Genomic DNA, 14,629 nt, shown 5'->3' with positions numbered 1-14,629 from the left:
GTATATATCGAAAGTCTCCATATACATGGTAAATCTACTATTACCTTCTCCGAAACGGTATATATCAAAAGTTTCCATATATATGGTGAATCCACTGTCACCTTATCTGGAAGTGTATATATTAAAGAACTTAATACAACTGGTAGATCCGCTGTCACCTTCTCCGGAATGGTATATATCGAAAGTCTCAGCATCAATGGGTCTAATACAACCTTCTTCGGAACTGCATATATCGAAAACTTAACTTTGAATTGGGGGGTCGTCAACTTTCTATCATCAGGCGAGGTCCGCAAACTGGTGCATCATAGAGGGAATCTTAATATCGTCCGTGGAATCCTCAGAGAAATGATAAAACTCTTCGGAGCGGGAATGATTATTGAGGACGGAGGTTGTGAAAACAACATAGTACGAATCGGAGGGTACATGGACGTCATTGGTGATATAACAACGTTGCATTTAGCCGTGAGATGTGGGTATGATGCCATAGCGAGACTTCTATTAGAGAAAGGTGCGAATCCCAACGTGCTGTGTCACGCTGAAAATGGCCGTGTTAAGTGGACGGCGCTCCACTTAGCAGTGTTTATGGGACGAAAGGCGACTGTTGAGTTGTTACTGGAAATGAATGCAGACGTCAACATCAGGGACAAAAATGGACAAACGGCACTACAAATCGCAGACTCCCGAGGGCACACGGAGATTGTACAGCTTTTAGAGGAATGGTTTCGAGAGAGAAATGTACGTTCCAAGATTGCTAAAAAGGTACTAAGGTTGCTAAGAAGGTATGGAACTCTGTTGTTTTCTAAGTTGTAACTAGGGCTTGCTGGAATTTTAGGTGGCTGGGAGTCTACGTCCTGTAGCTACAGGTATATAATATACTATCTAGCAGCCTGTACCTACTTCTAGTAACTTAACCTTCTAATAGGTATACATCAATGATACTCATAACCTGTGTCTATTTAAACAGAGCTGGAGTCTGGTGTTACTTCCATGAGATGTTGCTTAGTTCTTTCTAAAATCGATTGCTTAATGAAACAGAGTACGAGAAGTCTAGAGGTATAATAGATCTCTTAATTTCTTAAGAAGCGTTATCTGTTATCTCGACTAAAAAGAAAGCCAACAAGTATTCTGTAGGACAGAGTGCCCATTCATCCAATCTACTTCAGGTTCACATGCCAGAGCGACATGTACAGCATGTATAAGTAAAAGGGTGGTTGGTAGCAGTTGCTATCTTCGCCTACCTATCCATAGGGCTTTTCCCGCCATGGATATTCCCAACAAATAATAAAGCAGAATCGGTCACGGAGGTATCTTCAAACCTATTGTTGCGACTCTGTGTCTTTACCATGCTTGTACCTTGCCAATCTTTGTCGTAGAAATCACCGACGCTCACTTTACCTTCCTTGGTAATAATCGTCCCGATAAACCTATTGCCGGTCGAACGTTCATTGTCAAGCATCTTCAAAGCCGCCCGAGAAATTCGATCACCAGGGATTTCCCCAACCTCCCGAATATCTTCCTCGTTCATTCTCAGATCTTTGATATCTTGGCAGTATCTGTCAAGCTGTTGCTTTTGATTGAGAGGGGCAAAATCAGTATTGAGCCGATCGACTAACGTCGTTACTTTATCCAGATCGGCTTCGAGTTGATCCTTGTCGATAAGTCCCCAGACTGTTTGCTTCATAAATCCCGGGTGTTGCTCATTACACCGTTTCTGAACCATACGATGGAGTTTACTCGCAATCCTCTTCGCCCTAGACAGTTTGTCGCTCTGTCCTATGGAAGCGGTCGAAAGATCTTCGGCGTTCGAAGCGTCTTGGACAGCCGGCACCTCGTTCGTGTAAGTTGCGAGCGACGTGTTTGTAGTGACTAGTTGCTTGCGGATAAGGTCCAAAGTCGCTTTGACTAATTCGGCTCTCTGCTCTGTTGGTCGAGCAACGAGAAATTTGTTGCGTGAGACCCCCGAATCATCGATAAGTCCAACGGCGATAGCCCAGGTTGTTGTGGAGTTTTCTAACAAGGCTGCGCGCAATTGCATGTATGCAAAGTCGCCTTCGAAGTTCCGAGCCGTTAGGAAATCTTTGTAGCATTGGAGCAGGCTTTGGAGGACTCCTACAACTCCCGCAATACCAATAGCAGTTGCGGCCACTTCAGCCATGGTATCTGGTGGTCAAAAGATAATTGCTCGTGAACATGAATGGATTTCCTTCCTCAGGCCGGGGAGACCGGGAACCGCAATTTCATTTAGGTGACTAGAAATTCATTGATTAGTGAGCACGTCGGGCTTCAATGTTTGAATTGCATACATACTACGTAGTAGCCCCGTACCAGCGGCACTCTCGGCGCTCGCCGCGTTTAGCGACCCCACCTCCCCCCCATGCGATATCCGCGGCTGAAATGCAATGTTAACACCCAGTAACCCGCCTAGGAAAGTACCTTGCGCATTCTGTCAGCGTCAAGGCGCGTATGTAGTGAACCGTTATCCTATCATTAAAGATAGGTATCTAAAACGAACAGTACCTATGGATGGAATTTATCGGATCGAGCGTCGCAAAGGTACGTTAAGCAATCTTTAGGATATTACAGTATCTGTCTAGTGACTTAATCGTTTTTAGCTTGCGATGTATGCTACCATAAGAAAATAAAATGTAATATGGCGAAGCCTTCGTGCTCCAATTGCGAGTTGTATCAAACTCCTTGTAAGACATCACTAATCCGACGACGCGCACAACTACAACCTAAATCGAGAGTCAAATCGCAAGGCGAGATAACTTCAGGTATTAGTAACGAGCCAAATAATGATTCAGCAGGCTCAGAGACACAGCAAAATAGGACTCTCGAAGAAAGAGTCGCTTATTTGGAAAGTCAGCTGTCGCAGTTCGCGCAAAGCCCGCCAAAGGATGATACACCGCCAGATAATGTTGTTTCGTGGTCCGGCATCATACCCATGAATATGGAATCGAGATTGACTACTTCAACGCCCCGTTCCAAGCATCGTTCGGATATAAATCAATCATTGGACAGGCCCTCGCCATTAGTTCTCCCACCTTTAGATGATATCCTTCCATTCGTTGAGCGCTACTTCGAGCACACCAACTCACTAATCCCTCTATTCGATAAGAGTGATTTCTATAAACTTCTGGTGGATTGGTACCACCCGTCTAGTAATATAAGCCAAGCTCATAATGCCGGTCATCATCAACTCAAAAAGAACTCGCGGCAAACGACATTTGCCGCCATAAACGTCGTCATCGGTTTATCTTTTCGCGTTCCTTCAAGTCCTTCGCAAGGCCTTGACCTCGGCGAAGAACGTCCTATGGTCGAACAGTGCAGGCGTAATGCTGAGCGCATGGTTATGGATTTGATGAACACTGCTGAAGACCTAGTCGTACTTCAGGTATTACTAGGATTAATGATGCTGTATCTCGGTAGCCAAAACCCTCATTCAGTGACTACTTTAGTCGGATCGGCAGTTCAGCTCTGCCATCGGCTTCGCTTACACTCATCCGAAGAGAATGCCGACTTCCAGCCTCCCGTGAGGATAAAGAGAGAACGATTATTCTGGATTACATACATCCTTGACAAGGTTCGCTTTTTCAACAAGATCATATCATCGATACGCGAGGATTATGACTAATACACCTCATAGGAGGTCAGTATAAGATACCATACTCCCCCACTCTTGTCAGATGATGAAGCAGATGTGGAGTTGTCGATGGAACAAGAAGGGAGTCGAGACACATTTTCAGATATCATCCAAGACTCTATGCAGTTCAACTTCTTTTGCCATCGCGTCCATCTAGCCGGGACTCAGGCATTGGTATACCAGCAGCTTTATTCGCGTTCTTCAGGCCCATCCAAGATACCAGCGGAGCAACGACGCTCACGGGTATTACTACTTGACGCGCACCTCGAGAATTGGCGAAAAATAATCCCTGACCAGCTCCAGATGGATAGCTTAGTCAAAACTCTGTTCCCGGAAGGATTGATGACGAATGTATCGCAGAAGAGCATGGGCATCTTCATCCACATGGTGCAATTACATTTCGCATATATCGGCCTCCTGGTGAGGATACATGGCGTCTGGAGCAATGACGCGGACTGGTTGAAGCTCATCAATAGTTTCAGCCAGCAGATTGTCCGAGACTGCAGCAAGCGGTGTAGTAGATGCGATATCCAACTAGGGCCCTTTCCGAAACAATGGGAAAGGTGTGTAAAGGCGAGCAAGGAATGTTTGAGATTGGTGCAGGAGATGCCTCTAGTTATCAGTAGCATGTGGTAAAACACCAACCCGCCTCACTCAGTTCTCTCCCCCCTTAAAAGTGGCTGACTTGTGTCCAGGGGCCTCGGGTGTGCTTACGTGTCGAGCCTCATCATCGTTCTAGCAAATCAACTTCAAAGCAACGATATCGAGCAATTGGAGGTGGACCATGCTCTAACGAAGCACGGCCTTGTTATATTCGCTAAGATCAAGGAGGCGTCTGGCTGGCAACCGCTGCACCTGCTCCACAGCGTGATCATAGGTCTTGACGAGCAGGCGACGCGAATACTTACTACGAGGAGAACGCCGTCCGCAAACATAGAAGATTTCGAAAGCATGGCGCCGGATCTATTAGTGATGGAGAATCTGCCGCCGAGCGAGTGGGATTTTATGATGTACTGAGGATCTTGGCCGAGTGTTGGAAAGAAAAAAAGGGGGGGCAGGGGTACGAGTGGCGAGTGCATGTTTACGGCGCCTAGAGTTTTTTTTTTAAAAAAAAGGTCGTCGGCCATATAATGCTTGGAACCTTCGATTCATCAACCGAAAAGAAAAAAACTTTGCTCGAGCATTGTGTTCATTGAAGCTCTTGTGGGCCATGGAGCATCTTACAAATGCGAAAAAGGGGGTCATGCCACAACTTAAAAAGCAATATACCTATCGAATCTGATGAGACTCTCGAAATTGTAAAATTTCTGTATGTACCTATTCATCGCCCAAAGAAGTTTTGCCGCCCATATCTGCTAGTACTCTGCACCCTACTCTTCAAAAGAATTTATCAGCCATGATCTCTTCAACAGTAACGTACGGAGGACCCTCGCTCAGTACTTACCTAACGAGCATGCCTAGGCGGCTCACCATACACTTCCATATGCGATGTATTCAACGACTAGTACTGTCCAGCTAGTTCTGCTGGTGATATGCCTCGTCTACGGTGCCAACAAACTAAACATTCGTTGACATATCCGATATCCGCATCCATGTAGCCAGCGATACCAACCGCACAAGGTCCGCCGGGCCTCACTTCTCCGGGAGCGCACCCATGTTGGCGCCAGTAAATGGTCGTGCTGTCTATCGTATGCAATCCGGCGCAACAATATGTCATTATGATCTGACCGTAGCACATTTCCTAAGTTGTTTCTCGATAGGACTGTTGCGCTTTTGTGGTGTCGTTGGTCTTTTTTCCCCTCTCTTTGGGAAAGGGGGCGTTGAGAGTACAGAAAGAGACGAAGAGTATGTGGGTGTCTGCTTGGTAGATTGCGCGATGAAAAGGAAAGAAAATATGTTTTCGCCCATCAAAACGTAAGTATCCTTGCCCTTGGAGGTTTGCTGTATCCTAACTCAATGATATGAGTCATCAATGAAATAATGAGCGATATGGTAGGCAAAATGTCGGCTGCGAGAGTGTGTAGTAGAATGAGGAGCTGGGGATTTCGATGAGTAGCACCCTCCATAGGTATCTAGGCACCTAAATAAGAGGTTGATGTCGGGCCAGCATTTCCATCACCTAATGGATCAAATTTTAAGAGGCAGTCCTATACCTGTCAGCAAAATTCTCACCCGTCCGCCTCGTATAGCACCGGTTGCATTCGGCAACGTTGATAACCTTAGGCGATCCATAGGTGACCCCATTTGGGCATTGTAGACCAGAAATATTTCGATTCTTCGCCACTTGGCATCTCGTTTCTGAGGGGATGGTTTTCTTTCGGGTAATAGGCTCAGAGCAGGCCATACACCGTCTAATCTTCTCGACTCCCTCGCACATATTCGTAATTCCGTTTTGGAAGTTTGGCTAAGGTGTCGGTTAATTCGTAAGCTTTCTTTTGGTGCAAGACGTAGGGATTGTAATAGCTTAAGAAATGCGTTAACGAGAGTAATATAGCGGCAGCTAGAGTATATAAATAAATAGACTCAACCTTCGAGCATAGTTGCTATTAATGAATAAGATATTTTCTTAAAACTAGCACTGTTATTCCCTGACAGATGAGAAGTCTCTACGTCTGTGATTCATGCTTGCTCCCAGCTTCATATTCAGACTCTCACCTGTTTAATAAGTCATATATTGTTTCTTATCGATATATTTTTAGTAAAAAACGTGTCAGGCATATTCCTGCACATGGAACGAGACCGACAAACTTCAGATAGGTATAATAACGTCCCTGGCAAAGAAATCAATGGTCATTAATGCAATGTATACATATAAATATGGATTCATAGGGGTTGAAAATAGCAGAAATCTAAAGCTTGTTTGCAACTTAAGGTCATGTTAAGAGCAAATATTGGACTCAGGGTTATGATACTTTAAGATATTGTTATCAAAATATGAAGAATATTCGCTGTGGTCCAAGAAAACTCCATGACGGCAAATCTCAGATATGATTTCAACTAAATGTTGGACTCTACTAGGAATGTGACGAAGCTATTCCAAGGTTATCTATCACTGATGCATGACTGGTAATTAGCTTAAGTCACTAATTAGGTAGATACTTGAGAAACGAAAATCATGGATTAGTTTTCAAAGCATTGCACTGCTAGCTACTACAGATGTTTGCTACACGGTGCGCATTGTCACATGAATTAAGCCTGTCATTTATTAACGAGAGAATGACTGATGGGTCTTATGAGGGTTTTGTTGAGTCGCCTTGGAATTGAACGTTGTTGATGAGACGTGGAAATAGGGGTAAACTTACTTAATGTAATGGGCTTAAACGATTAGATAATCTCGTTTGATGCATTGCTGCGCCACAGCTGTCAGCCTGTTAGCCTGTCAGCTTGTGAAGGGACCCACTTTGAATTGGCCAATGCGTAAGTAGCTACGTAACCATGTGGTGGGAGGTGATGAGGTGCGTAACTTGTACTGGTAAGGCGCGTTCCCCGTCTGTTCCGTATTTCGTGGTTCAGATGGATACGTATTCTATACAATGTACATGGATGCTTTCCACCTTTACCAGCTGAATGGTTAGACCTCATCTTTTTTTCCCGACACAATTGGGCGGAACCAAGATTGGCAGCATCACAAGAAGTTGAGGTGAGCATTGAATCAGGCTTGATTCCCACCGCCCACCGCCAACCACCGCTGTTCTGTTTGTCGTGTGGCTGGGTAGGATCCAGGTCAGGGCCATCCAGGGCCATCCAGGGCCATCCAGGGCCATCTTACAACGAGAGCAGGCAGACAAATTAATTCACTGCCGCATAATACAATATAACAACTCCTTCTCCCCTTCTTTTTTTCTAGTCAACGGCAATGTCAGAATTACATTAGGAGAACTTCACTTGCTAGTCACTACCAATTGCTAGCGATTTTGAAAATGGCGGGCATTGAACAGCTAGAGATTCACAGCAAGGTACGTTCTATTGCAGGAGATGTTCTGCATTCCCTGGGAGCTGACATTCATCAAAACAGTCCTACATTGTGCGATGGGTTAAGGTCGACGAAGGTCAAACTATCTCGTGGAGTGTTCAGCCCCATAAGAAGTCCATGTGAGCCGAATATTCCTTTATTGGTTACGTACCTAGCTATAATTCGTCGGAATACTGACTCCTGTACCTCTTAATAGTAACTTTGGCATCGTAAAACACCCCGGCTCCGGCGCAACGAATAATAACTCGGCTTTAGACAGCTTAAACGCTTCGGTTGAACATGTCGATGGTAGTGGAGGTCAGGGGAAGAAGGGCTTCGGCAAGAAAGATGCTAGTACCGCACAGGAACAGTTAGCCAACAAGGGGTTCATTCCTATAAAATGGCTCGGCAAATGCGAGGCCGACAAAGTATCTATGGGAACATGGGACGTCCTGAAGAATAATGGCGGAATGTACGGCTTGATATTCGACAACACATTCTCGAAGCAAACCTCTAAAACGGCAACATTCGTGCTCCTTACCTATCCCACCGGCGCCCCACCACAGGGAGCTCATTACCTTCCAAATCTCCAGGCCGGCTCCCAATCGAACGCCAGTAAGACCAGTCTAGGGAAGCATAGTCCAAGTCAAGGTGCTGCCGCGGCCGATTCCAACGAGAGCCTGCCAATTACCACAGGCCGTGGTCAACGGGCCAAGTCGATAAGTGCTCGTAGTGATGGAACGGTAACTTCATCTACGTACACAGGCATTCTCCTAAAGAGGCGGAGGAAGAAGGGCCAGGGTTATGCCCGTAGATTCTTCTCTCTCGACTATTCATCCTGTACGCTGTCCTACTATCACAATAGACAGTCCTCTGCACTTAGAGGCGCAATTCCTCTAAGTCTTGCCGCAATTGCTGCGGATGAACGGAGGAGAGAGATCAATATCGACTCCGGTGCTGAGGTCTGGCATCTACGAGCGGCCAGTGCTAAGGAATTCAACGACTGGGCACACGCCTTAGAGAAGGCGAGCAGGATCGCAAGAGGACTGGATCCGGTGTACGAGGAATCTGTTCCGAAAGCGCTTACCGTAGCCACTCCGTCGCACACCAGTCCTAGTCCATCGAATGCTCATCATGAAGAGGACCGAGAATGGCAACAAGTCGAGGCATTAGTTAGTCGCATCGTTGGTACGCGAGATGCTCTGCGCCGTTTGGTCAAAGACATGGCGCAGAAACAAGCGCCCCGCCCTCAAAGTTCGCACCTGTCGCAAGCTTCGCCGGCAATGTCGGAGAACAGCGACGGTTACTTTACTCCGGCAGCGCAGGACAAGCGCCCGTTCTGGAAACGCAAACCGAGTAACTCACCCCTAGCGCCAGATGCTATGACGCCGCCCGCGTTGGCTGTTCCCACGCCGGGATCAGTCAGTACGGCAACACCAAATGGGGCGCGAAAGACAAGCAACCCCGAACAAGGGGAGGAAAATACGCATGAACACTGCACGGCACTCCTCAACGATCTTGACTCAGTGGTCTCAGAGTTTACTAAGGTGCTTGCCAACAGCAAAAGAAGACGTATTCCAGTACCCCCTTCTGCCACGTCCAGGAAGAGTCTCGAATCGACAGCATCGACCGATGAATTCTTTGATGCTGAGGGTGGTGAGATGGAAAGTAGGCCTCAGGTCATGATGATCGACCGTCGTGAGAGCGATGAGGATTCTCATGGATCAGAGGCTGACGAAGCTGAAATCGACGATACGTCCTCCGTCTCATCCATACAGGATGAAGAGCCTACTACTGCTAGCGGTGCCGCGGCTCTATTCCCCATAAGGCCTAAATCCCTGCACCCCTTACCTGTTGACATTGCAGTCGACCGCCGAAAGACCATTCCTCCAGCCACTGTACCTCCACCAAGCCTAATCGCTTTCTTCCGCAAGAACGTTGGTAAAGATTTAAGTACGATCAGTATGCCGGTCTCCTCAAATGAGCCTATATCTGCTCTCCAGCGTGTTGCGGAACAACTAGAATATGCTCAACTTCTTGACCAAGCATCGCAGCAGAAGGCTCCGAAGGATCGTCTATTACTTGTCACTGCTTTCGCTATTTCACACTTTAGTGTTAACCGAGTGAAGGAGCGCGCTATGCGCAAACCTTTTAACCCCCTCCTTGGTGAAACATTTGAGCTTCTTCGAACCGAAAGTGAAGTACCCGGTGGGTTTAGGCTCCTAGTTGAGAAGGTCACACATCGACCGGTTCGCCTCGCTATGCATGCTGATGCGGCGGCTTGGTCGTTGACACAGAGCCCTGCTCCATCGCAGAAGTTCTGGGGCAAGAGCGCAGAGTTGAATACTGAAGGACGGGTCCGTCTAACACTACGATTACTAGATGGCACTGATGAACTCTATTCGTGGAACATGGCTACTATGTTTCTGCGCAATGTCGTCATGGGTGAGAAGTACGTCGAGCCGGTTGGAATAATGACCGTCTGCAACGATTCCACGGGGGCAAAAGCCAACATAGAATTCAAAACCAAGGGCATGTTTGGCGGCCGAAGCGAGGATGTCGAGGTCGATTGCTGCGATGCAAGCGGCTCATCGATGGGATATGGCCTTGTAGGCAACTGGACGTCGTCTCTCCGCGTCGTGGAAGGCGGCAAAGCAACTAAAAATGAAATATGGAAGGCTGGCTCGGTAGTTCCCAACGCGCCAAACACCTATGGCCTGACGTCTTTTAGTGCTACACTCAACGAGACGACGCAGATTGAGAAGGGGCGGCTACCACCTACGGACACCCGATTACGTCCTGATCAACGTCTGGCGGAAGAGGGCAAACTCGACGAGGCTGAGGAGTCGAAGGTTTTACTCGAAGAAGCGCAACGCGCGAGGAGAAGAGATATGGAGGAGAAAGGCGAACAGTACAAGCCAAGATGGTTTGTCAAGGTACCTGAGGCGCCCGATGGAGAGGAGTTGTGGAGAATGAAGCTTGGTAAGGAGAGCTATTGGGAAGAGAGATCCAAAGGGGAGTGGAAGGGCATCGAACGTATATTCGAGGTGGCGACCTAGTTGACCAAGAATTTGGTCTTTTTTATGATGATAGACGACGTTGTTTCGTAAGAGACTGCACGATGTGACGAGGTTGCCCGAATAGAAGCTCTTGATGCGCTGGGATTCGCAGGGCGTGTGGCATATAAAATGGGTGAATAGAAGGGCTACATTCCCGCCAATTAGATCTATAAATTCCGCTTAGCGAGTTCGTAACATGATTCAATCTAACATTTTTGGAACGGCGTATATGGCTCTATCTCAACTGTCTGATATCTTGGAATTATTCTGTACTTAGATAACCCTAACCCTGGATGATGTAACCTCCAGAGAATAGAACGATGGTCCCAATTCACACCTCCCCTGTTTAGATAAGCCTATGATAGGTAACTACCTGGTACAATACAACAATAGATGCGGGACTAAGGCAGATAGTCGTCTCTTTTATTTTTCCGCGAATCTCGTATCCAGGATGGTCATTTATGAAATGTAACGTTCTTTCGCCCTTCAGAGACCCTCAAGTTTCTTGATAGCCAATGCGGGGAACGTGATGGAAATGTACCTAGCCGGTTCGTATAATATCTCGGCTATGTGCCGACCGCCTGGCTTGAACGAAATGACGGCTTCGGAGCCCAGCGAGGGTCGTTGTATCACTCTACCTATTCTTTCTCCGAAGGAAGCGATATAGAAAATGCATTGGTACCATCCCCTAATAACATGCCTCCTGGCCGTCCTCAGCTCGGCACGGGCCCAGAGTTCCACACCGAGCTCAACACAATCGGCCGCTGCGCCGGCATTCACGTACGATCGCAGCTCATTCCTGCTCCACGGCGCGCCGCACGTCATCATCGGCGGGCAGATGGACCCGCAGCGCATCCCGGCCACGTACTGGCGCGATCGGCTGCGGAAAGCGCGCGCCATGGGCCTGAACACGATCTTTAGCTACGTGTACTGGAATCTCCTGGAACCAATCCAGGGGCAATGGACCAGCGCCGAGGAGGGCAACAACGTGGCGAAGTTCTTCGCCATTGCCCAAGAGGAGGGCTTGCACGTCGTGTTGAGGCCCGGCCCGTATATCTGCGGCGAGAGGGAGTGGGGCGGGTTCCCGGCTTGGTTGAGCACGGTGCCCGGGCTGACGGTGCGGTCGTCGGATGACGCGTTTATGGAAGCGGCGGAAAGCTATTTGGAGAGGCTGGCGGCGGACCTAAGGCCGCTGCAGGTCACGCAGGGAGGCCCGCTGCTCATGGTCCAGGTCGAGAACGAGTACGGGTCGTACGGGACGGACCACAATTACACGCGAGGCCTGCGCGACATCCTCAGGCGCAACTTCGAGGTCCCGCTGTACACGAACGACGGCGGCGTCGACTGGACGCTGGCCGGCGGCGAGGTGCCCGGTGTCTTGGCCGAGATCGACGGCGACCCGAGGTCCGGGTTCGCGGCGAGGGACCTGTATATCACGGACCCCAGCGAGTTGGGCCCCCTGCTCGACGGCGAGTACTACACGCTGGCGCCCGATACGTGGGGGTCCGCCAACGCGCACAACACGGCCGCGGGGAACGCGGCGCAGGTCCAGCAGTTCGTGTCGGACCTCGACCTCGTGCTCGGCGCGAACAATTCCATCAGCCTGTACATGTTCCACGGCGGGACGAACTTCGCGTTCAGCAACGGCGCCATCTGGAGGAATTACACGGCGGCTTTTACGACGAGCTACGATTACGGGGCTCCGCTGGACGAGAGCGGGCGTACGACGGAGTTGTATGATACGTTGAGGGATACGATCGCGAAGTACGTCCCGGAGGGCAGTATACCGCAGCCCCCGGCGAATGTGCCGCTGAGCGAGTTTGCGAATGTCACGTTGAAGCCGGTGGGAGGGCTGTTTGGTGGGGATGTGCTTGGGGTGAGGAGGGCGACCGAGGCGCCGGTTACGATGGAGGAGTTGGGGCAGGCTTATGGGTTGGTGCTTTACGAGCATATGGTTACTACTGCGCTCGAGGGGACTTTGCAGCCTGGAGACAGGGCTAGGGATCGGGTTATCGTGTATGTGAATGGCACTAAACAGGGCGTCATTGATAGCACGTACGCCCAGCCGGCGGAGGTTAGTTTGTCCTTGCAACCGGGAGACACGCTGCAGCTCTTGATTGAGAATCTCGGCCGCGTTGATTACTGGTCTAGAGAGTCTGGCACGTTCATCGCCCTTGAAGACCCGTATAAAGGTATCGTGGGGAACGTTACAGTTGGATCGCAAGTCCTTTCGGGGTGGGATATCTACTCGCTGCCCCTCGACGCGCCGCCTGCCGCTGGTTCTACGTCTAAAGTGGCAGCAATAACAACGGGATCGCCGCCTGTCTTCTTCAGCGGCACGTTCCGCATCGATGGAGGGAACACCTCCGACCCAATGATGCTGGATACATTTCTAGCCGTTCCCGACGGCGTCAAAGGAAATGTCTGGGTGAATGGGTTCAACTTGGGTCGGTACTGGATTGTGGGACCGCAGCAGTCGTTGTATCTCCCGAGAACTGTTCTCAAAACGGACGACGATAACGAGATTGTCGTCCTGGAATTGGAGCCGAATGCGGAATCGTTGACGGCTTTTGGAACGGCGGAGAGGACGTGGGCGAATTATCCGGATCCTGATTACCCCTGAGGATTAGAGAAGTATACCTCGGTAGATCAAGTTTCTCAGCTTAGGATTTCCTACTGTGTTTGTCATGACTTGCCTCTTGACTACCTAGAGAATGCCCTTCCAAATACTTCTTAAACTTTACCTGTTGGCTTCATGATGCTGATTGCATTCTTAAGATAAACCAAGTTCTTTGAGTCCTTTGATGGAAACGTAAAGTTGCAAAATAGTCTGTTCGCGGCGAAAACCCTTGGAATAGGGGCAAACGGCTCTGTTTTAGCCACCAGGCTAGAACATCTATTTTTAATCCTACAGTTCGTATCATGCGCGTTATTTATATGACGTAGATAACCGAGTTCGATTCCATGCCATTGGCGCCGGATATGATATGCTAGTAATCTATATGCATGCCTCATACGCGCGGATGTTTACATACCAGCGTTGATACCCACCAATGACGTTCTATTCTGCAAGCAGTTTTGATGAACCTACGTTTGCCATTGGCTATTAGGCCTTGTTGTAGAAATATCATAAAGTTCCGAGAATAAGATTAGCTACTCGGGAGACCGTTCTCATGGGTCATCATACCTAGGCACTAATTGCATAGTAAGGCCCTCGAGATGCACTAATGCCACGAGGTATTGATTGTCTGAGCGTATCGGCAGTGAGACAATGCCCTAGTCTAATGAAGCTAAGATAGGCGAGTTTGGAGATCTTTAATGAGCCCGCATTTAGATAGTTAGATATATAACATGTCGGCGCTATTTCACTGCGTCTGCCACTCGGTTCTAGAACTGCTGTCTAGATAATCGCATTCAGCATGTACAATCTCCGTTCAAGGCGTCTCTCTACACCGTGACACGTATTCTAGGCCTACTTGGTTGCGTAAAATTTCGATTAATTGTGATCGTTTTAAGTTATTCTCCGACTTCGATATCTTTAAATGTGGCGTCTGAAACACTCAGTCCGCTAACGATTTATGTCCAACGGCTCCGGTTTTTCGGTCTCTCCCGTTCCAGTGGCCCTAAACGTAAATATTGTCAGCGCCAATAGCATTTTAAATGTTCGTTCCATAGGTTTTATGTGCCTGTTTTTAAGTGTCACGTCTCGAAAACGGCGATGCTGGTAGCCGACATTCCATGCGACGGACTTCCGGGATGAGGATTATCGTGGGTCCTAATATAGACCGTGCGTTTGAATTCCAACGCCAACGCGTCAAGCTGACAGCTCTAATTGGCAATGTAGGCGATATACTTGATCTTGCATGCGGCCATGCATGTTGTCAGTCTGCGTCAAGGTTGCTCTCGTGAGTTTGAGAAGTCTAAACTCTTCAAACATGAAGCGCGGCAGGTGTACGCAACGGCTCTCATCTTGCC

General features: G+C 48.6%; 5 protein-coding genes across 5 annotated transcripts in view; 4 read left to right on the top strand and 1 right to left on the bottom strand.

Annotated features, from left to right (window-relative positions):
- F4807DRAFT_183125 (uncharacterized protein) overlaps positions 1–965 on the top strand; it is a 4,393-nt gene extending 3,428 nt beyond the window's left edge. The window contains exon 5 of the mRNA XM_047993597.1: positions 1–965. Within this exon, the coding sequence (XP_047851804.1) occupies positions 1–810 (810 nt within the window). The 3' untranslated portion in view covers positions 811–965.
- Positions 966–1,046: 81 nt separating this feature from the next.
- F4807DRAFT_435168 (prion-inhibition and propagation-domain-containing protein) lies at positions 1,047–2,282 on the bottom strand. Its single transcript, XM_047998861.1, has one exon. The coding sequence runs from the start codon at positions 2,153–2,155 to the stop codon at positions 1,235–1,237; it is 921 nt and encodes a 306-aa protein (XP_047851803.1). The 5' UTR covers positions 2,156–2,282; the 3' UTR covers positions 1,047–1,234.
- A 181-nt stretch (positions 2,283–2,463) lies between these two features.
- F4807DRAFT_435165 (fungal-specific transcription factor domain-containing protein) lies at positions 2,464–5,041 on the top strand. Its single transcript, XM_047998860.1, has 4 exons — positions 2,464–2,553; positions 2,613–3,583; positions 3,647–4,275; positions 4,339–5,041. The coding sequence occupies exons 1-4, from the start codon at positions 2,520–2,522 to the stop codon at positions 4,658–4,660; spliced, it is 1,956 nt and encodes a 651-aa protein (XP_047851802.1). The 5' UTR covers positions 2,464–2,519; the 3' UTR covers positions 4,661–5,041.
- Positions 5,042–6,944: 1,903 nt separating this feature from the next.
- On the top strand, positions 6,945–10,757 carry F4807DRAFT_183048 (Oxysterol-binding protein-domain-containing protein). The gene is made up of 3 exons (XM_047993596.1): positions 6,945–7,599; positions 7,659–7,735; positions 7,813–10,757. Exons 1-3 carry the CDS (start codon positions 7,564–7,566, stop codon positions 10,652–10,654), a joined length of 2,955 nt encoding a protein of 984 aa, XP_047851801.1. The 5' UTR covers positions 6,945–7,563; the 3' UTR covers positions 10,655–10,757.
- A 231-nt stretch (positions 10,758–10,988) lies between these two features.
- On the top strand, positions 10,989–13,613 carry F4807DRAFT_435162 (glycoside hydrolase family 35 protein). The gene has a single exon (XM_047998859.1). It carries the CDS (start codon positions 11,325–11,327, stop codon positions 13,275–13,277), a length of 1,953 nt encoding a protein of 650 aa, XP_047851800.1. The 5' UTR covers positions 10,989–11,324; the 3' UTR covers positions 13,278–13,613.
- Positions 13,614–14,629: the final 1,016 nt, after the last annotated feature.

Source organism: Annulohypoxylon truncatum (assembly GCF_022578515.1).
Source record: "Annulohypoxylon truncatum strain CBS 140777 unplaced genomic scaffold F4807scaffold_28, whole genome shotgun sequence".
NCBI lineage: Eukaryota > Fungi > Ascomycota > Sordariomycetes > Xylariales > Hypoxylaceae > Annulohypoxylon > Annulohypoxylon truncatum.
This window is presented reverse-complemented; position numbering and strand designations above follow the sequence as displayed.

What these genes read in the sequence shown, in the direction of transcription:
- F4807DRAFT_183048 (XM_047993596.1), top strand. Translation starts at nt 7,564, where the DNA reads ATGGCGGGCATTGAACAGCTAGAGATTCACAGCAAG. An exon ending in AGCTAGAGATTCACAGCAAG is followed by an intron (nt 7,600 to 7,658) that starts GTACGTTCTATT and finishes TCATCAAAACAG; the next exon opens with TCCTACATTGTGCGATGGGT. An exon ending in CAGCCCCATAAGAAGTCCAT is followed by an intron (nt 7,736 to 7,812) that starts GTGAGCCGAATA and finishes ACCTCTTAATAG; the next exon opens with TAACTTTGGCATCGTAAAAC.
- F4807DRAFT_435168 (XM_047998861.1), bottom strand. Translation starts at nt 2,155, where the DNA reads ATGGCTGAAGTGGCCGCAACTGCTATTGGTATTGCGGGAGTTGTAGGA.
- F4807DRAFT_435165 (XM_047998860.1), top strand. Translation starts at nt 2,520, where the DNA reads ATGGATGGAATTTATCGGATCGAGCGTCGCAAAG. An exon ending in TTACATACATCCTTGACAAG is followed by an intron (nt 3,584 to 3,646) that starts GTTCGCTTTTTC and finishes TACACCTCATAG; the next exon opens with GAGGTCAGTATAAGATACCA. An exon ending in CTAGTTATCAGTAGCATGTG is followed by an intron (nt 4,276 to 4,338) that starts GTAAAACACCAA and finishes ACTTGTGTCCAG; the next exon opens with GGGCCTCGGGTGTGCTTACG.
- F4807DRAFT_435162 (XM_047998859.1), top strand. Translation starts at nt 11,325, where the DNA reads ATGCATTGGTACCATCCCCTAATAACATGCCTCCTGGCCGTCCTCAGC.